At 38.8% G+C, this 22,847-nt stretch overlaps 1 protein-coding gene across 1 annotated transcript in view; it reads left to right on the top strand.

Annotated features, from left to right (window-relative positions):
- LOC120530015 (elastase-1-like) overlaps positions 1 to 21,090 on the top strand; it is a 47,965-nt gene extending 26,875 nt beyond the window's left edge. Inside the window, exons 6-8 of the mRNA XM_039754185.1 lie at positions 6,267 to 6,412; positions 16,511 to 16,657; positions 20,944 to 21,090. Of these exons, the coding sequence (XP_039610119.1) occupies positions 6,267 to 6,412; positions 16,511 to 16,657; positions 20,944 to 20,970 (320 nt within the window). The 3' untranslated portion in view covers positions 20,971 to 21,090. The remainder of the gene's footprint in view (positions 1 to 6,266; positions 6,413 to 16,510; positions 16,658 to 20,943) is intronic.
- Positions 21,091 to 22,847: the final 1,757 nt, after the last annotated feature.

Genomic DNA, 22,847 nt, shown 5'->3' with positions numbered 1-22,847 from the left:
TGCTTGTAATGCAAAGTGTGATTAAATGCATTATTTTTTAACGCGTTATGGAGCACATGCATCGAAGCTTCTCAGCTGTGCTTGTGCTAAGAAAAGGAATGATTTTAAAAATAACGTAACACGATTGTCAATGTAACCTTTTGTAAGTAGTGCCTGGAGGATTCAGTGTGTAGAAACTCTAGAGATAGCGTGTGTATTAATTTGTGGATTTTTCTGTGAGTATTTGGTGGCAGTCTGAGGAAGTTGCTTCGGAAGACAGCGTTAGCCGCTCAGCTCAGAGCGAAATGAGGTGGGAGGGGAGATGATGACGTGACTCCCCCACCCGCCTTAACTGTCAATCCCCCACAAACACAGTCTCTTGGAATTTGCATAAGCACACCCCTTCACCTACAATTTTAACTTAGTTACAAAGTGATCAAAACTCTCGTTTATATCCTGCGTCCTCTCATTAAACTTGTATCCCGCATTACCTGTGGGCATGTGAAACGCCAGCGGTAGCCTGTCTATGAACTTAATTTAAAGTTTAGGTTTACACCTTGCTTTCTTTCCGAGGTAGCAGCACTCATGAATATGGTAGTATATGTCACTCGCTCGCTTCTTATTGTTTCGCTGCCTTCTCAATTATATAATGCATGTTTTCTTAAGCGCTTTTTGGAGGTCTTCCTGGTTTTCTACGTAGTGCGTTGACAGTCAGTTCACGTGATTACGCGGGAGGCGTGATGATGTCACACGAAACTCCGCCCCCCCAAGTCATTCCAGCTCAACTACATTACAGTTAATGGAGAAAAATACCTGCCAGTTATGACCATTAGGCGTAGAATTTCGAAATGAAACCTGCCCAACTTTTGTAAGTAAGCTGTAAGGAATGAGCCTGCCAAATTTCAGCCTTCTACCCACACGGGAAGTTGGAGAATTAGTGGTGAGTGAGTGAGTGAGTGAGTGAGTGAGTGAGTGAGGGCTTTGCCTTTTATTAGTATAGATATATATATATATATATATATATATATATATATATGTATGTGTCTATATGTGTGTGTATAGCTTTGGTCACTGAGTGCAAGGGAAAAATAATAAAATGTAGTCTATAAGTTATTAAACAGTAAAACATTAACATTTTAAGAAGTAAAGCTACATTGAGCACTACTGGAGTGGTTTCGGGTAAACTACATTTTAAAGCTGGTATAACACAACAGGTAAGTAGTACTAACAGCAGCTAAAATGTATATGGATCATCTCTCGGTAGTAGATCCCTTTTGAAAGGCGCTACACGACAGCTGTGGTATAGAAATTACATTTTCTATGTGAACGTCCAAATTTCTTTTGGGGACAGTCGCGATGGGTCTTGTGTAGACTGGTGAGACGTCCCTGCCATTAAGCGGCTGTGATGGCACTGTCAGTCCTCCACTCGTGTGCGTGTCTTCATAATCCGAGCTGACGACCTCATAATCGTATACGTGCAAAAGAAAGTGCAAATCGCCTTAATATTAGTTTGCCGCGGTGTAGAAAAGGAATTCCGTGTTTGCGCTTGTCTGGGCTAAAGCTCCAGGAGGAGGAGGAAAAAAATTAAAAGTGCTCACTTTGACTTAAGGCAGAAGCGCAGTCAGCATCTCAAAGGCTGGCACATCTATGTGCGCGCGCCAGCTGCTTGAGTTTTGCAGGGCAGGGGACGCCACTTTTTGCAGACACGTTCACGTGATCAAAAGTCTCCGCGCTTTTTGTAGGTCATTCATATATATATGAGGGATATCCAGAAAAAAAGGTTACAACAGCTGTTAAAAAATGAATATATTTCAACCAAATTTACAGGGTACGTTACAAAATATGTGTTTATTTCTCAACATAATTGCCGTCAACTTCGATGCACTTCTTTAGCCTGGGCACCAGCTTTTTTATACCCTCGTCGAATACGCTCTGCTCCACCTCGGAAAACCACTTCACTGTCTCCTTCACCTCCTCATCGTTGGAAAAACATTTCCCACCCAAGAATTCTTTCAGTTTGGTGAAAAGGTTAAAATCTGAGGGCGCAAGGTCCGGGGAATAGGGTGGGTGGGTAACAATATTCCATCCAAAGGACACAAGCAGGTCCTGAGTCACACGAGCGGTATGGGGTCTGGCATTGTCGTGAAGGAGGGACACACCACGAGTCAGCATTCCCCTCCTTTTGTCTTTAATCTTTTTTTTCAGGGTCTCACGATATGTTTCAGCATTGATGGTGGTCCCTTTGGCCATGAAATCCACCAACAAAACCCCTTTTCTGTCCCAAAAGACAGATGCCATAATCTTCTGCTCTGAAAACTGAACTTTGAATTTTTTGGCTGATGGGGAATGGGTATGGCGCCATTGTTGGGACTGCCTTTTGGACTCAGGAATATAGTGACATACCCAAGTTTCGTCTCCAGTCACAACAGAGTCAAGGAAAGCCTCACCCTCGATTTCATAACGCTGAAGAAATTCACGTGCAGCCAAAACGCGATTTTGGCAATGTTCTGGAGTCAACATTTTTGGCACCCATCTTGCACTCAGCTTCCTGTAATCAAGTTTTTCTGAGACAATTTCACACATGAGACTTCGTGAGATATGTGGGAACATTTCATGAAGGGTGTCAATCGTCACAGGACAATCACTGCAAATTTTTTCATCAATTTGCTGCAGAAGCTCTTCTGAAACGAGACGGCCTCCCACTCCTTTCTTCGTCATGAGTGTCAGTGTGACCTTCTTTGAACGACCTAACCCACTTGTAAACATGCTGACGTGACATTACCTCAGGTGCATAAGTTTCCACAAGCTGACGATGGATCTCGGCCGTGGATTCGCGACGCAAAGTTAGGAACTTGATGACCGAACGAATCTCGCATCAGCGGTAGGTGGAGCAAACGGCCTCAGCAGAGGTTGACGAACTCGCTTGCTGTGATGACATTTCACAACTGACTGACGTGGTCCCGGGCTTATTTTGACCGTTAGGACCCCCCTACACGCAGGTATGCCAACCTTCAGAAAAAAAAAATTCCCTGCACCCTCCAGGGCACTTGTAACCTTTTTTTCTCGTATATATATATATATATATATATATATATATATATATATATATATATATATATATATATATATATATATATATATAACTGATCACTCATTGGCCTCGCTCACTGAGTACAAGGGAAAAAAATAAAATGTCTATAAGCTATTAAACAGTAAAACATTAACGTTTTAAGAAGTAAAGATACACTGAGCACCAGTGGAGTGGTTTCGGGTAAGCTACATTTTAAAGCCAGGATAACACAACAGGTAAGTAGTACTAACAGCAGCTAAAATGTATATGGATCATCTCTTGGTAGTTGTTCCCTTTTGAAAGGCGCTACACGACGGCTGTGGTATAGAAATTACATTTTCTATGTGAATGTCCAAATTTCTGCCTGTGGTAATGTGCCTTACTGGCATTACCAGCAATTAAAAGAAAATCATTTTTGTGTCCTCTGCAGTGTTAAAAGAGAAAGGGTTTGGTTGGGGATAAAAGGAAAAAAGGTGTAAAGAAAGGAAACTTGCCATTTTCTTTAATATAGTGTAGAGAGAGGTCTTCGCTGACGATATGAGCGTCGCGGTGGGTCTCATGTAGACTGGAGAGACGGCCCTGCCATGAACTATCCGGGATGGCACTGTCGGTCCTCCACTCCTGTGTGTGTCTTCATATCCGACGTGACGACCTCATAATCGTATACGTGTAAAAGAAAGTGCGAAGCGCCTTAATATTAGTTTGCCGCGGTCTAGAAATGGGATCCCATGTTTACAGTTGTCAGGGCTATAGCTCATGGGAAGGAGGAAAAAAATTAAAAATGTTTACTTTCACTTAAGGCAGAAGCGCAGTCAGCGTCTCAAAGGCCGGCACAGATACGCACGCACGCTCACCAGCTGCCCAACTTTTGTAGTAGTTTTGCAGTGCAGGATACGCCACTTTTTGCAGACACATTGATGTGAGCAGAACTCTCCGCGCTCTTTAGAGGACTTGCTTTCTCTGCGTGCTGCGTTCATAGTCAGTTCACGTGAGCCGCTCGGAGTACATGCATCGAAGCTTCTGAGCCTGTGCCTGTGCTATCTCGTGCGATCTTGCGATGTCCTCGGCGTTATTTAATGTTAGCTAAGACCTGGCACTTAAAAGTTTCTCGCTACAGCAATTTTAACTCTGTTACAAAGTGATCCAAAGTCTCGTTTATACCTCGTGTCTTCTCATTAAACTTGTATCTCGCAAATAAAGTATTCCGTGTTTTGCTTCAGAACTCTTTGGAGGCTCTTCCTTCTTTTCTACGTACTGCGGTCATTGTCAGTTCACGTGATTACGTGGGAGGCGTGATGATGTCACACGCAGCTCCGCCCCCCCACGGCCATCGGGCTAACGTCCATTACAGTATATGGAAAAAAATAGGTTCTAGTTATGACCATTACGCATAGAATTTCGAAATGAAACCTGCCCAACTTTTGTAAGTAAGCTGTAAGGAATGAGCCTGCCTTCTACCTGCACGGGAAGTTGAAGAATTAGCGATGAGTGAGTGAGTCAGTGAGTGAGTGAGTGAGGGAGGGCTTTGCCTTTTATTAGTATAGATTTGGTATCATTCTTTACAGAATTTATCAAACTTTAATGTGATTTTGTTAGATTTTCAGACTCTTATTACCGTTTTTAAATTAAAAACTAAAATACCAAAAAAGTCGTTTTTAATATCAAGAAAGCCGTGGTTTTTATTTATGATTGAGTAAATGTTCTTTCACAGGAACAAACTATTAAAAAAATTATCTATTCCTAACTTCAATGTTTGTATTTAGGTGATTTAGTTAGCTGAAGGTCAAGTTACAATGACTGATTGCATACCACTTTAGTTTTCACGTGATTTTTCCTGTCATTTTTTTTTTAAAGTTTTTTATCTATAAGAATGTCAATTAAAACAAATTGATCACTTATTTAGTCTCTTATAAATACTCATCGAGCATAGTGGACCTCAGTTTAGTGGGAATACTCCAATCGATGAGAGTAAATACTTTATTCTCATTTCATGATTTTTACTCCATTAAATAATAATTAATTTTTCTTTTACATATTTATCGAATTTCATGATTTTTAATTTTTCTTTTGTACATTTACAGATTTTACTAATATTCTGGCCGCAACTGGGGGCTTGACCACCCTAGTTATTTTATGAATTAAAAAAAAAACAAGTCACATGACAATGCCGCTCTTATTAAAGGGTTGCCTGAAGTGATCACCTCCTCACCTCGCTTCATGAACCAGTCAAGCCCAACAGTGTGGGTGGGTGGATGGGCAATGTTTGACATGATATTTGGGGGGCCTTAGCCCACCTAAATGATCCCTTAGTGCCTGTTCTGCATAGTACTATGAGTTTCACTAGTCTTTCACTAGTGATCAGTGAAACACTTTGAAGCAAAATAAAATAAAAAAAAGTGTGTTTCACTGCGGGGAATAAATAAAGAAAAATCTAAATGAATTACATTTCACTTCCAGGAAATCTGTGCCATTTACACAAGAAATGCAATAATTCCACATGTGCCAATATATAATTTAACATTTAAATAAAGGTGTCTAGTGAAGAAACTAGGATAAGGTGGGGGTAGTGGTTGGGATGGCAGCAGTATTTCTTTAGGATAAACAGAAAACAAAGTAATGGTTACAATGGGGTTTTTGGTATGTATTCTTGCATGCAGCATGTCACATATTAAAAAAAATATTCTGCACCCCCCCATTGTGATATGACTGAGTGATGTAAATAGAATTGATTTGACCAGTATGGCACAGATTACATACGTTACATAGCTGCAGATAAGAACACAGGTATGAATGAGGCTTCAGGAGCAATATTGCTTGTTTTTTATGCAAAATATCTTATTAAAAAAAACAACTCTAGTGACATTTGTGTTTCACATTTGTGCAAATCATCTGCAAATTAACTTTGGTTTCAATTTCACAAAACCATATATGAAAAGAAACTTGCCTGTTTCGGTTCTCACTTCTCGCTACTAACAAATTAATAAGTGAGCAAAACAGCCTTCTTCTGTTTGTAAAGTTATGGTAAAGCAAACCCAACGATGCTAATGAATGTGGTCCCTCTTATTTGGGTAAGTATAACAACAATAAAAAAAAAAAATCAGGTCACCTTGTATTTTCTTTCTGGAATTGTGATGTTGCATGAAGTATAACTTTGGTAAATCATTTTTCCTTTAACTTTATAAATGATTTCAAAAATCTGTGTTCTTTCATTTGACAGCTGGTGGAGAAGCCTCTCCTGTTCTGCTGCAGGCGCTTTTACCAGTGGTTGATACCCCAACATGCTCCACAATAGAATACTGGGACTTCTACTCCACTGACAAAGTGATATGTGCAGGAGGTGATGGGAATCACGCTGGATGCCAGGTCAATTATTTGTTATTTATAGTGTATACAAGGCTTTAACTTACCAAATTTTCAGCCAAAATAATTTCTTAGCACTAAGTTGCCCAGGGGTCGAGTCATTAAGGTCAAAGACTTAAGTCAGCAGTAACAGGGAAAGTGGAATAATCAAACACGTCCACCATCCACCATCAAAAAAGATCCCCCTCAGCTGACCTGAAAGCATTTTGTGCTTTCAAAGTGGCAACGACATCTTTATTGTTTCCAAAATAATGACCACAAGGTATAACTATGTATGGAGGAATATTTTGGACAAAATAAAATTAGTCAATAAATATACAAATATGGGGGATGTTCAAAACGTTTCTGCACTTTTATGTTTTCATTGGAAACGGTGAAGGTGGGAGGAGTAGTAATTGGTTGTGTCTGAGAGTGTCATGTGACTGGAAAAATTGCATCACAAAGGAAGGAGACTATGTAGAAAAGTGATATAATTTATTTATTGAAATATTGCTTAAAGTGCGGAAACTTTTTGAATGTCCCTTGTAAATAAAAGTGCACCGAAATTTGACCATAAATAAATAAGAACATAATGCGTGAGCATAAAGAATGAAATTTTTCATAAAATGTTTTCTGTTGCTTTTTCTTTAATTAATTTCCAGTCCCACCCTCCGGAAATGACAATCTATCTGCTACAGCCAGGTATTATGTGGACATCCCCTTGGCCTGGTGCAGCCACTTGGGTCCTCAACAATGAGGATCTTGTGAGCCGGATCACACTCGGGGAATCGCATCACATGGCCATAGTGCCGTAACTGAGGCTCCCTCACGGTGTAGGTAATGTGCCTCTATCAGGACTCCATGAGCAACCGTTCATGTGACACAAAGTCAAACCAGCAGTACCCAAAAGATTCTCAGAAGAGACGCAGTACCGAAGGAGTCCAGTCTTCATTTTAGGTCACTGGATAGCATCCATGTCTCACAACCATATAGCAATGTGTAGTTGGAAAAAGATTGGCGACAAACTTGGAAGTATTGATCTTGCTGATCATGATCAAGGTATAAAATACAGACAAGATAATGAAAATAATTACTTTGTCATCTTGGCACCTGGCAAAATAGAATAATGAATATAGAAAAATAATGCTGTGGTGGGCTGGCGCCCTGCCCATGGTTTGTTTTGTGCTTTGCTCCCTGTGTTGGCTGGGATTGGCTCCAGCAGACCCCCGTGACCCTGTAGTTAGGATATAGCGGGTTGGATAATGGATGGATGGATGGAAAAATAATGTAGATGTTTATACAGATTAACAACCAGGTCTTCATACCTTTAAAAATGGCCACTTTTCAAACACATTATAAATAAGAATATTTATATGCAATACTATACAAAAGTATAATGTTGTGTTGCATAAAGTGGTATCTTCTAAAGTATGGAGAAGAATGGAAATGGTTATCTTTTAAAACAATAATAATCATAATGATCATAAGTAATTTATACTAAGCGTTGCTATATATGTTTCTGCAAAGACATGCACACTCCAGATTGGCTGCTGTACTAAGTGACCCATCATTCATCTGATAAAAATGTGGAATAGATACTTTATGAAACTAAAACTGTACAGATTTCTTCTATCAAGAAACTATTTTTTTGCGGAATGATTTTTCTTCAGGGCATGTTGGGAACAATTGCTACCCCAAGCACCGATGCAATCAGGTCTTTTGGCAAAAAGAGAAAGCTCATCAAAATGCAAATCCACAAACAGTGCATTTTTAATTACATTAGAGAAGTCATATTGAAGTCATATAGTGTATAGCAGCTAAAATCTCAGCTCCTACCACAGAGTACCAGAAGCTACAAAAAGAAATCAAAGCCATTGACAAAGCTAACAAAGATAAGAAATGCTAGAGGTGTGAGACCTGAAGGAGACAAAAGTTAGGGATGTAAAATACAGCAAATTGCACAAGTCTGCTTCGTACGCAACATTTCAGAGAAACTGGAAACTGACGACAACCTTGATCAAGCAAAGGGGAAATCATTTTAGATCAGTTAAATGACGAATCACGCACACAATAATTCAAATCACCAAGCTATTATATTGTGCGTTGACATGACAAACATATTAAAGCAAAAGTGATGAATATGATGCACAGACTGTATTTTTGCTCCCTTTTATGAGGACCAACGCTGTGGTTTTGCACTGAAGAACGTTTTTGGGTTTTTTTTGTCACTTTAGACTACCTGTTGTCCCTTCTTAGGGAACTGGCTGACAGGTCAGGAATCTCTCAGCCAAGCTTCAGTTTGTCATGGCTGCTATGCTGGAAGCTTTTAACTAACTAACAAAGTGGTACATCCAGTTTTCGTGTGGTGTGGATATAACATGTTACCAGCATTAAAAAGCCATTTCCACCAGTGTCCGTTTTCCTAACGTAATCAGAGCATTTTATTGCACTCATGTTGAAATAAGGGTACCTAGCGAGAAAAAAAGCTGCTTTTGTTAACCATAAGCAGTTACAGTCTAATAACATGCAAGTCATCTGTGATGCTATGATAAGACTGCTCTTTCAGAATGGCATCTCCAACTACAGATACCATTCACAGATCAAAATCAGAGAGCATAGATCAGATCTGTCTTCTTTCTCCTTTCATTACATGTGCACTCAGCGGATAACTAGTAATGGTGACTTCGTCATCAGACATCGGACCGTTTTTTTTAGGCAATAACATGTTGCCATTCAACATATTTCTGCTTGTTGCTAACACCAATGCTTAGGCCACCAAATAAAGGTTCTTCGTATGCCTCTATAACGTCTATCCTTGAACTACTGGATGCAACATGTGGCTGTACTATCAGCAATGAAGGTCTGCAGCATCATGATTGGAAATGTAGGAGGTTGATTAGCAAGGTTCATATATGGCTGTTTCAGGGTGGAACAGGTTGGGGTTTGAGGGGTGTTCATGAATGCACATTTACAAGATGATTGTAATTTATAAAGGGTATATTGTGCAGAATTGTGCATAGGTCAGGGAGTATTGATTCATTGATTGAGTTTTTTGGCATACACATTTTTATGTGTTTTTTTTTTACATGTATTTTCTCACTCAAAATCACATTTTACAAAGGAGGCTCCAGGAGTGGAATTTAACACCCCAGTACTAAAGGTTCATACACTGTGAATAGCAGGATTTGCAGAGGACCTCGACAGCATGACTTTTATAGGGTGATCTAATTATGCAACTTTTAATGCAATGCAGGAACACAATACAAGACAAAAGAATTGTTTGAAAATCTTGTAATAAACAAAAATGGACTTACATTGAATTAATTCACTGATTTTCCATGTAATGTCCCACTTGTCCTGCATTCAGTTGGATACAGACTCGGAGTAATAAACTTAATAAGTTATAGCATAATGAAAATTCTATAATTAGATATGGACCACCCTGTATAGGAAAATTGGTAAAAAAAAACTACACCAAAACAGAGGTGGCCTTAAGGGTGTGCAGGGCCTAGGACTGGCCCAATTTGTCAAACTCGGTTACCGATATGTGTGAACTGTATAAACGTGCGCGAGAATTTAATAAAAATAATGTTAACCGGATTTTCTCATTACAGTATCAGCTACATATTTGCAAGATAACATGCGGACTTTATAAAACTACAACTGGAGAATATAATTTGACAAATCCGCTCGAACAGGACCTCAAAAGCGGGGCCCCCTTAGTTGTAGGGCCTGGGGTGGTCGCCCCACTTGCCACCCCCAAACACCGCTCTTGCACCCAAACACGACAACATGTATGTGAAGACTTACGATACACAACCAGGTGACTTGTTCTGCATGTGAAGATTTAGGATACACAACCAGATGCCTTGTTCTGCTTTAAAATACTACCTCTTAGCTCCATGCATGGGTTAAAGTCGGTCAGCTCAAGACCTTGTTTATGTTAAATGAGATCTTATCTCAAAATAAATTTGAGACATCTTAAAATGTAACTTACTTGTTAAGATATCTGAAACTCGCTTTTTAGATATCTTAAAATAATTTCCTTTACATTTTAAGATATCTGCAATACATTTTGAGATATCTCAAATGCGTTTCAAGATATCTCAAATACATTTTCAAATATCTCTAAATAATTGTGTCTGTATTTCAAGATATCTCAAATGAATTTTCAGATCTCTTAAATTGACCTTTCATGCATTTTAAGATATCTTAAATGCATTTCAAAATATCTCAAAATCATTTCCTGTAAAACTGCGGATTATTTCAGTGGGACTTCTTGTTTATTATAAGATATCTTAAAATGTATTAGAGATATCTGAAAATGGACAGGAAGCTGTTTTGAGATATCTGGAAATGTATTTCAGATATCTTAAATTGTATTGTAGATATCTGAAAATGGTATTGAGATATCTTGAAATAATTTAGTGTCCTTTTAAAGATATCTTAAAATGCATTTTACATATCTTGAAATACAATTTGAGATATCTTGATATACATTGTTAGATATCTGAAATGGAGAAGATACCCATTTTAAGATATCATGAAATTAATTTGAGATATCTAAAAATGCATTTTAGATATCTCAAACAACAGTGAATTTTAAGTTATCTTAAATGTTTTTTGAGATATCTTAATTATCTTTGAAGATATCCTAAAATAACTTCCCACTCATTTTCAGATATCTCAACATAACTTCTTGCACATTTTAAGATATCACAAATACATTTTCAGATATCTTAAAATAACTTCCTGTGCATTTCAAGATATCTCAAATTCATTTTGAGTGAGCCTGATATGGTCGTGCAATATGTAACAAAGAGAATGGAAAAGGTTGGTGCCATCTCCAGGCATGGAAACCACTCAGTAAGTGACAGTTCTTTGATCGATGGTGATCACCTCGATAGACATTTTAATGGGGGTACGGTTGGAATGATAAAGGAAATGGGTACCTGAACAATATAAAGTAAGTCTAAAATACCTACACAATAACTATAGTCGTAGTAAATGAACAATAAAACAGCGAAGAAGCCGTGGATTAAATAAAAAGGCTGTAGTTATCAGCAGGGAGACGTGAATCCTGTGGCGAAGCAAGGAAGGGAATGTAGAGACTGGAGCGATGGACGGCCTTATATAGGCAGGCAGCCAACAACGTGGGAGGCGTTGGGATGGGGGACCCAACGCCGCCTCACACGGTGACCAAGCTTCAGGCTATGGACGTATATATGTACGTAAGTAGGATTCAGTTAGCGTTGGGAACCCGCGTTCTAAATTTCTTGAAGATGGGCCCATAAGTAACAAAGACCGTTGAAAATTTCAATATGGCGGCCGACAGTGGCATCTTACCATCGAAATAAGTACCAAATTTCAGCCTTGTACCTACACGGGAAGTTGGAGAATTAGTGACGTTGGAAAGTTCAATATGGCGGCTGACAGTGGCGTCATACCACCGAAATAAGTATGTACATCGGTTTTGGTTAGTGCAGGGAAGCCGCCTACCAAATTTTGTAAAGATGGGGCCATATATAAGAAAGTTCAACATGGCGGACGTAGTCGACCATTATCGACTGTTATGACCGTTAAGTGTAGAATTTCGAAATGAAACCTGCTTAACTTTTGTAAGTAAGCTGTAAGGAATGATCCTGCCAAATTTCAGCCTTCTACCTACACGGGAAGTTGGAGAATTAGTGATGAGTGAGTGAGTGAGTGAGTGAGTAGTGAGGGCTTTGCCTTTTATTAGTATAGATAACACTTTCCTATAGTGCCCACCTTCTCCAGCCACCCAGAGACTACCAACACACAGTACAAACATTTTACATGATTTTTATTTTCAGGCTGAAATACAGGCAGGTTAAGCGATTTGCTTATGGTCACACAGTGAATTTCAGGCAAATATTGAGCCACGATATTCTGGTTTAGACTGCTGCTTCTTGGCCATTATACCACACTGCCTACACGTGTCAGCATTATACAGAAGCCACACAATATGTTAGAAATCTACAGATAAAACTCCATTTCTTTTTATATTTTATTGTTATTTCTGTGATGATCTGGTCACTGTCACTTTTAAGACCACGATTGTTATGTCTCTACAAGTTGTTACGTATGAGGAGCATGTACTAGGACAACCGTGGCGTCATTGTGTCCATTGTTAGAAATTGCCTGCACCTGAAATTATTATCAGTGGATTTAATCAGGAAATGATTAAAGGTTTTAGCAGGCTAAGGAAACCTCAAGGTCAGAAGTGGGTAAGGGTCAGAACCAGAAAAGGCTAATTAAATATTTTTTTCAGTCAAGAGAAAATCATTGTCAAGACAGAACAGCAGAGTTAAGTAGCCAAACTAATCAAGAACTGGTGTCTAACCAGAATAAAAAATGAGGTCATGCAAACAAAGGTTTATTTTTTGAAATCACAAAGCTAGGATATCGAAGAAGAGCACAACGCCATCTTAAATAGTCAACATGATGCTAATCAGGTGATAGCAGCCAGCTTGGTTACCTGTAAAACACATGACATAAGTGGTAAAAAAACACTCTTAAAATGGCAACAGGATGACATCACCAACATAATGTTAAACTTAAATGAATAATAAAGAAATATTGAATAGTTTAAAATGTATGAATTGTACCAAATGTAAAATTAATAAGATCCACCACAATCATATTATAAAAGATGCATGTGTGCTATAAAACAATGCTGTTAGAAAATTTGTCTTTTTATACTTCTGCTTATAACTTGACCATTAGTGTTACTCACTTTGGATAAGAGGAGTGTTGACTGTTTGTGACACCAGTGGCTTATATTATGCAGCAGTTACCATTGATGTGAGCATGTGTGCACAGATGTCAGCATGACGTCTCAACAGAGATTGTGATTGCACTTTGAATTTCACCTGAACTTTGCTAATTTTCAAAATCAAATAACATTCCATACAAATAAATCAAGTTTTACAAAAATAGGTTCGAAACAAATCAAACCCCAGCCCTGAGAAAGAGAGCTAGGCCAGCAGAGTAAAACTTTATGCTAGTAAAAATAAGTAAATAGATACATTAATAAATGAATAAAGATAAAAGGAGTAAAAAGAGGGGAGAGAACCTGCTTCTTTAATTTAAATGCTTATTCTAAAATGTTATTGATCAGATCCTGCCAGGTTTTGAAAAAGTTCTGTTCAGATTCTCTAAGTGCGAATTTGATTTTGTTCCAATTTCAAATAATATAAAACATCAGTTAACCACTGACTTAGAATAGGAGAGTTAAGATTCTTCCAGTTGAGTAAGATAAGTCAAAATGCCAATAGTGAAGTAAAGGCAATCACAGTTTGTTTGTCCTTCTCCACTCTAAAATCATCTGTGTGCCCACCAAACACAGCTGTTAATGAGTTAGGAGGGATTGTGACGCCAAGGCTGTCTGATATGCATTGAAAGATTTTGGTCCAGAATGATGTTAATTTGGTGCAGGCCCAAAACATGTGACCCAGTGAGGCCGTAACTTGACTGCAGCATTCGCAGGTTGGATCTTGCCCTGGAAACATTTTGGACTATTTTAAACGAGAGAGATGCACTCGATATATCATTTTGAGTTGAATAATTCTATGCTTTGTGCATAAAATTATGACCTGTCATTGTTTACACGTGTCTTAAACAACTATTGTAATACAACTAGGCTGACCCACCTTTCAAGGCGACCGACTTTTAAGTTGACCACTTCTTAAGGCAATTCAATATGTAGATCAATTTTATATTTTATACAAACTCATTAATATGGTTATATTGCATTTGAGCGGTATTACTTTAATACTCGTAGTTTCTGTTATTTTTGTGATGAAATGTAAACTTTTTTTCTATATTGAGGTTGCCCTTTTGAACCCCCCTGATATTTACTACGCGGTGAGGCATTTGTACTCCATCAACATTAATTATTTCCAGAGACATAATTTTGTCTATTTTTCCAGCGCATCACGCACAAAAGCAAGGGAACGATGGGAGCACCAGAACTCTGCTCACATCATGTCGCTTCGTACCGCAAGCTGCAAGTCTGTGATAAGCGGAATACTGCTACGCTTTCCACTCACGGGACGGAAGGACAATCCTGACCACTTTTGTATAGTAAGAAAGAAGAAGAAGATATCGCACAGTCTGGAGTAGAAAATCATCTTTTACCTGGAAAAACGAAACTACAAATCCCATCGCGCATAGCAAAATGGACAGGGCGTGTGTGAAACTCCGCACCTGCGTAGCACTCACTGGACGGAAGGATGATCCTGACTGCTTTTATATAGAAGGATGATAATTTCTGTATTATCTATATCTATTATTTATTTATTATATTACATATCTACTGACTATATTTATGTATCTAGATTGCAAATACCGTACATTGCATCAATGTTCATATTGCTTACTACACGTCAATATTGCTGCTACTTCTTTGTCTTCTCTTTGCAAAATGTTTTGCACCACCACCATCTACTCAAAGCACCGTGATGCTCCAACAATGATGGATAGATTAAAAGCCAGAAGTCTGTATGACCATCAACATCAAGTGACTCCGTGAGAACTCTAACTACAAAGAGGACTGTTTCATTTATGTTAGGTAGAATGCCCAGGGAGGACTGGACGGTCCCGTGGCCTGGAACCCCTGCAGATTTTTTTTTTTCTCCAGCCGTCTGGAGTTTTTTTTCTGTTTTTTCTGTCCACCCTGGCCATCAGACCTTACTCCTTTTCTATGTTAACTAATATTGTCTTATTTTAATTTCTCATTTTGTCTTTTATTTTTCTTTTCTTCAGTATGTAAAGCACGTTGAGCTACTTTTTGTATGAAAATGTGCTATATAAATAAATGTTGTTGTTGTTGTCTTGTTTGTATTTTAATTTAAAATTTTAATTTTAATTCTATTTTTCATTTATTTTTAATTTATTATTTGCACTTCATGTGGTTACACTGTGGACCGTGAGCTTCGCAATTTCATCTATCTGTATACTTGTATATGGTTGAGATGACAATAAAGTTGACTTTGACTTTCCAATCATTTTCTGAGATACTGAGTGAGAGATCCTTTTCCCACTGTGCTCTGGGATCTTTGAAAGGGAGGGACTGTAAAATGGTTTTATATATTGCAGAAATAATGTCTGAGTCCTAAAGACTGATTAATATTTTTTCCAGCATAGAGGGAGGTGGGAGTTGAGGAAAATTGGGCAGGTTCTGTTTAACAAAGTTTCTAATTTGAAGGTAGTGAAAGAAATGTCTGGCTGGAAAGTTAAATTTGGAGTGTAATTGTTCGTAGGATGCAAAGACTTTGTCTATGTACAGATCTCTAAGTGATTTAATCCCAAATGTTTTCCAGATGTTAAAAACTGCTTATGTTTGAGAGGGTGGAAAAAGGTGGTTCTCGTGCACAGGTGCCACAGTTAAAAGATTCTACGTCTTAAAATGCTTCCAACATTGGTTCCATATTCTGAGTCGGTGAAGCACAATTGGGCTATTAGTATATTGGCGATAACTGGTATTTATTGGGGTGCAAAGCAAGGAATATAAAGAAGTACTGCAGGATTGTAATTCTACTGTGGACCAAGTCTGTGTATGTTCATCTATTTGTGTCCATGTCCAGGTTTTTAAAGCTTGTAATATTTGCCACCCAGTATTAAAATTGAAAGTTAGGTAGAGCCATGCCACCCTTCGCCTTAGGTATTTGTAGGGTCACCTTTTGGATACGTGGATGTTTTGAATTCCAAATAAATAAGGTTATGGTTAAACTTTGCAAAATCTTGAGGAATTTTCCTAATAACTCTCTGCATTTTACTAAATTGGCTTCTATAAATTCTTTAAGTTTGTTTTTGTGCATTTCAGTTTATTGTATACTATAGTTATTGTGTTTACAGACACTTGCTTGAAGATTTCAAGCTTGTCACAATCCTCTTTCACCACACATAATACAAATAATTGTGTTCAGTCAGTTTGTTTACAGATGACTAATACTGTCATGGCTGTCCTCATCATATGTTGATATTAAACAGGCTGAACAATCAATAGCATAAAGTTTGAATAAACACCAACAACTTATAGTTGTAAATGGGAGCCAAAAAAGTATACCTGTATTTGACTGCAGATCTTATTTTTTTCAGGGCGACTCAGGAGGTCCTCTGAATTGTAAAGTTGATGGTGTCTGGGAAGTCCATGGAGTTGCAAGCTTTGGTCCTCTCCCGTGCAATACCTACAGGAAACCCACAGTGTTCACAAGAGTCTCTGACTACAATGCTTGGATCAATGAGGTAAGTTTTGTAAGGTTGATTTAAATTTAAAATGGTTAATCACTCTGAGACGGTGTGGGTCTTCTCCAAGCTCCCCCTTCACCTTTTAGAGGCCTCTTAAACCCAACATCGCCGACAGTTATAACTGAATGAGCTGACAGATGGGGATAAATCACACACGGAGCAAGGGGATGGTATAAAAACTGTTCTGTGCTTTTATTATAAAGAATCAAAACAAAACCAAAAACAGTGTCCACAGAGCAGTGCTCAAAAACATCCGTAATTAGATAATCCATAAAAACAAGTGAACAGTAGGGGATAAAAACAATAAATAAATCTATTAAAAGCAGAGGTTAAAAATGCAGTCACTGGCTCCTTCAGATCCCAGTCCACCTCCTTCTTTGTCTCCCCGGCTCACCCATAACTCAACGGAGACTCAAAGACTACGATCTTTATCCCCTGACCCCCATCTTGGCTGCCTCCTCACAGTGCAGCAAGACTGTCCAAGGTTGGCATTCCTCCTGTCATCTTTCACGCACATGCAGTCATACCTCGGATCCCTGGGCAAGTCATCTGCCATGCACGCTGCACTCCACGCCATTGTTCAGTGGGGAAAACCAGCCTCTAGAGCACCACAACCTACATGCCTTCTTGGGGTCCCTGTTTGTTCTGATTTTCCTCTCTAGGTGGCTGGATCATCCTGTCCTAGATTGCTCTTCAGCCGCCTTTTAACCTCCGTTCCTTATCTCATTCCTGTCCATTTTTTTCTCCCCTCTCGCACTTGCACTTCTAATTTTATATATGGGGACATGGCACAGGTGTGGCGATTAGCATCTCCTGGCATCACTTACAGACACTGACAATTCTTTACCCGTTCACTTAGGTGTGGAAATGCCCGCGCCGCTCCAGCCACACTACTAGGCCCGCTCCTTAAGCCACAAGTTTGGCTATTATTTATTTTAAAAGGCAATGAGCCACAGACCCCACCTTACCACACACTCGCAATGAATTTTCAAACCATGATATTGTAATATACCTTACATAATATATGATGATATGATATACACTCACTGAGCAAATTATTATGAACACCTGTGCACCATTTTTTTTAATGCAAAGATCTAATCAGTCAATCGTGTGGCAGCAGCACAGTGCATAAATTCATGCGGATACAGATCAGGACCTTCACACATATAAAGAGTTTCAGTCAATGTTCACATCAAACACCAAAATTGGGAAAAGATGTGATCTTAATTATTTCGATCATGACATGATTGTTGGTGCCAGTTGGGCTGGCTTGAGTATTTCTGTAACTGTTGATTTTTTGGGATTTTCACTCGCAACCATCTCTAGGGTTTACTCAGAATATTGTGTAAAAGATCTAGTGAGTGGCAGTTCAACAGACGGAAATATCTTGTTAGTGAAAGGGGTCAGAAGTGAATCGCCAGAATGGCTGCAGCTGAAAGAAAGGTTACAGTAACTCATATAACCACTCCATACAACTGAGGTGAGAAGAAAAGCATATCAGAATGCACAACACATTGAATCTTAAGGTGGATGGTCTACTAGAGCAGAAAACTACATTTGGTTTCACTCCTGTCATCCAAGAACAAAAACCTGAGGCTGCAGTGGGCACAGGCTCACCAAAATTGGACAGTTGAAGACAGGAAAAATGTAGCCTGGCCTGATAAATCTCGATTTCTGCTGAGTGCTACAGATGGTAGGGTCAGGATTTGGTGCTAACAGCATGAATCCATGCACTAAATCTGCCTCATGTCAACAGACCAGGCTGGTGGTGGTGATGTAATGGTGTGGGGATGTTTTCTTGACACACTTTGCACCCATTGTATCAATCAATCTTTGCTTGAATGCCACAGCGTATTTGAATATTGTTGCATCCTTTCAAGGCCACCATTTATTTTATCTTCTGATGGCTACTTCCAGCATGATAATACATGATGTCACAAAGCTAAAGTCGTCTCAAACTGATTTCATGTACATGACAATGAGTTCAGTATTTTTCAGTGGCCTTCCCAGTCACCAGATCTAAACCCAGAAGAACATCTTTGGGATGTGGTAGAATGGGACATTCACAGAAAGATTGGGCAGCAGATAAATCTGCAGAAATAGTGTGATGCAGAATCTCAAAGCAATGCTTCCAACATCTTGTAGAATCCATGCCAAAAATGCTTAAGAGCAAAAAGTGGCCCTACTCAGTATTAGTACAGAACGCCTAATAATTTGTTCAGTAAGTGTTTTAACAGCAGTATAAACACAAATTTTAAAAGGTAGCTTTTTTTTTTAACCTGCCTGCTAACCGGTAGATTAGAGTGATGATGACAATATAATTAGAATCACAACTGCAGCGTCATCAGTAATGACCGTTCCATCACCCACCCTGGCTGAGACTCTCAGATGAACAGATTCAGATGTGCGTAATGCTTTGATTCCTCTGTAAGCAGGATGTGGGTCACTAGAGCATAGATGGTGTGTCACTTGCTCACAGATTCCCATAACAAATGCCTCCTTATCTGCCCTCTGAGCCATGCGCTGTGACTCCTCTCAATAATATCCAGGGTGCCCTGTGAGATGAAATGCTTCCTTTCGGGAACACTGACAACACCAACACAACCTTCAGCAACCTTCAGAGTCTTGTCATGGAAGGTCTCTCACATCATATTAGGATCAGCATTCACACCCTAGTCTGCAAGATCCTCACACAAACGGCATGAAAACTCATTTGAAATAGCTTGATCTTAGAGTCTGGCCATGTCCAGCCTCATTCTCCTAGTGCGTGGTAGCCTACCGGACCTAAGCTGGATCTTCAGAGTAGCAACAACAAGTCTGTGGTCAGAATTCATAAACTGGGCACTTCTGTGGACCCTGCAGTTCTGTAGGATCCTCCAGTATCTGGCCTTGAGGATGTGATCGATCTTCTTCACTGCACCATCAGTATTGGAGTACCAGGTCTAACAATGTAGCTCAGGGCACTGGAACCAGGATCCAACGATTCACAGTCCCTGACCTTTTGTTAAGGAACATAGAGCCACTTTCACCACAGTCACCAGACCCATGGGGACAGGCACAATCCTCATAGCCTGCACTGTCAGTGCCAGTGGTTGTCATCCATGACCAGAGGAGTGTCAGCCTGTGGTTACCCATCAACCACTCAGAGAAGTTGTGAATAAAATGTCTCCATGAAGAGCAGGCAAAAATATCTTTGTTTAGTGGACAAGTTGTTATGTGCTGCACTTTTCTGCCCTGAGACCAAATACTTATGCAGTGGCCAGTCCTTTTTACTATAATAAGACTATTTAACATGACTGTCCCCTTCACAAATGAAACAACAGTACTTGGTATATTCAAGCTACATCCAAGTAGCAGTGCACTACTTTTAGATCACCACAGATTTTCCAGTTGTAATTTTTGAACTGTACGTGTACACTTATAATAGGTGATGAAATCACAGAAATAGGTGATTTCGATAAAATGATCCGTGACAGGAAAATACAAAGTTGATTTTTGTGATCAGCAGGCCAAAATCAATAAGATACACCCAAAAGTGTTCAGGAAGCAAAAGTTTTTTTGCTCAGTGTTATTTTTGACTTTCTTGGCATCAGCCCATTTTGACTTATGAGTTTGGCCTTTTCATTTCCCAATCATTTTTTCGTACTTCACTTTGCTGGTATTCTTGGCAGTACATCATGAAAGCAAACTTAGTGGTCTAAGAAGCATTAGACTTTGGCTAAATGATGTAGATGGCAGATGGCTCAGGGCATGAAATAACTGCAGGTATGATGGGCTAAGCTCTGGAGTTATTAAATGGATTAATCTAAATACTACGTGTTAAAAGAATTCAGTTTCGGTAAGGACCTACCATTGTTGAGTGAGTGCCCTCATTATTAAAATACCTTTAATTTTCATTAAAACTTTAAAACTCACCTAACAACAATGTCTATTATTTGACAATAACCAAAAGTTTAACAAAAAATCAATTACAGGAAGTATTACTGTATGGAAAATTATACTTGATAAAAAGTTAAAACTTTGCTTTGGAGACCCAGTCTAAATTCTTTCTCGCTCCTATTTATCTAAGAAGACCTCCAAAGAAAATTCTGCACAATATAAAGTTCAATGTAACTAGAATATGCCTTTGGAAGAACAGAAAACTATTTGATATCAAATGTTCATAAAATATTGTCCTAATCTAAATCCCTGGTATTTTGTATTGACAATACAATTTTTAAAATACTAAATAATGTGCTTTTAAATTTCTGAATGTTTATGGTATTGTTCATTCTCTGCAGATAATGAATAAAAATGGAGGTCCTTAAATAAATCACTGGCAAGAGATGAGCTACCAAAGGATAAAAGCCCATACCTGAGATATGGATGTGTGCATTTAAAAATCATGAAATAAAATGATCAGAAGAAAACTGCTTTCATTATTTTCATATTTTGTAAATGGTGTTTTCTTCATGTTTGTGTGAATTTCATCTCTTTACTCCTGTTTCTTGCTCCAGCCTGAAGATGTAATGTTAAATTAGCTGGGGCTCCTCTTTTGACCCACTCTGTATTGAAGGTGTGCATACAAGTCTGCTATGTCATGAATAACAGTCCTGATTCCTGACTTATAACCTTTACTGCTGATATTAGCAGATTGAGAAAGAAACAACACATTAGATCTGGCAGTCATTTAAAAGGAAATGGTATGATTATGAAACTTCTAGCTTTGTTACAAATAAAAAATTAGGAAGATTGCTGATATGTGTTAGTTAACATCAGAAATGTATAAGTACTATGTAAGATGACCTACTGAATGCAGACAGGCAAGAAAGGATAATGTAGAATAGAGACAGAACCCAGCAGAGGCAAAAACAAAAGAGGAACTCAGTCACGGACAATGTAAGTCATCATGGAGGATAGAAGGAAAGACAGTACAATGGTGGGGTTGGGAATTTGTAAAAAGGGTGCCTTGGAATTAATTGCCACTCATGCATAAACTGAAATGCTGGCCACATTGAACAGGTATTAGGCAAGAAGAAATTCCCTTTGTCAAAATGTATAGGTTCCTTTCTGTATATTATGGAGAGTTGGGAGCCTGAAGACTGCCTGAAGAGCCTAACAATTTGTGGTATTACTGGAACTCAGACATACATTGTTACTTGCAGCTGCCAGTTGGTGCTTCACGTAGACTACACCAGGACTTTTGGAGGTGGTTTCTGGTTGACCCAGAAATAAAATCTGGATGATGTTTAACTTTGCATTCACATGCTTTGGAAAATACGGGAGTCTGTCTTTCACATCAGTGCAGAGGAGCAAAGTGCACAAACTTTCCATTAGGGAATTTCTCATGTAAACACTTCCAAGAGGTAGCTCTCTATAGGGATAATTTTCTGAAGACATTCTTACCAGCACTCAGTAGGCTGCAACATAACATTTCCTACAATATTTGGTGGTGTGTTTTATTTGAAGTAGGCCTATAGCATTTCCTTGATATCATCATGAAAAAAATGTAAAAACATTTTTCCAATTGATTTCTACTAGAAGCGAAATGCAAATCAACAGCAACTTTGTGCTTCCTTCCAGACTTCAACCAAAAATTCACGTGGACAGAATAAAATGGCATCACACATTAGAACTCTGGATATGATATAGCCTGTGAATGCAACATTAGACTACATAAGTACCAGAGGATAATTAGGTGTGGAGTTACAAGATGGGGCAGAGCAAGGGTGCTCACCTTCAAATCACAACTTCTCAAAATGCGAAGAAATCTGCCAGTTTTACAAAGTTGGAGTATATAAATGAGTATTTCACTGCACAGCCATTCCTTTGTCCTTAAGTTTCAAAGTGTTTGTTGTTGTGCTGTGTAAATATTTGATTTTACCATTTGGTGATTCATCTGTAGCCATAGAACTGTAGCTGTGATAGTACAGTAAAACAATACAATACAATACAGTTTATTTTTGTATAGCCCAAAATCACACAGGAAGTGCCGCAATGGGCTTTAACAGGCCCTGCCTTTTGACAGCCCCCCAGCCTTGACTCTCTGAGAAGACAAGGAAAAACTCCCAATAAAAACCTTGTAGGGAAAATGGAAAGAAACCTCGGAAAGGCAGTTCAAAGAGAGACCCCTTTCCAGGTAGGTTGGGCGTGCAGTGGGTGTCAAAAGTAGGGGGTCAATACAATACAATATACAGAAATACAA

The sequence above is a fragment of the Polypterus senegalus genome, chromosome 5 (assembly GCF_016835505.1).
Source record: "Polypterus senegalus isolate Bchr_013 chromosome 5, ASM1683550v1, whole genome shotgun sequence".
In the NCBI taxonomy this organism is placed as follows: domain Eukaryota; kingdom Metazoa; phylum Chordata; class Cladistia; order Polypteriformes; family Polypteridae; genus Polypterus; species Polypterus senegalus.
The sequence above is the reverse complement of the archived record's forward strand: the minus strand, read 5'-3'. Positions and strand labels throughout refer to the sequence as shown.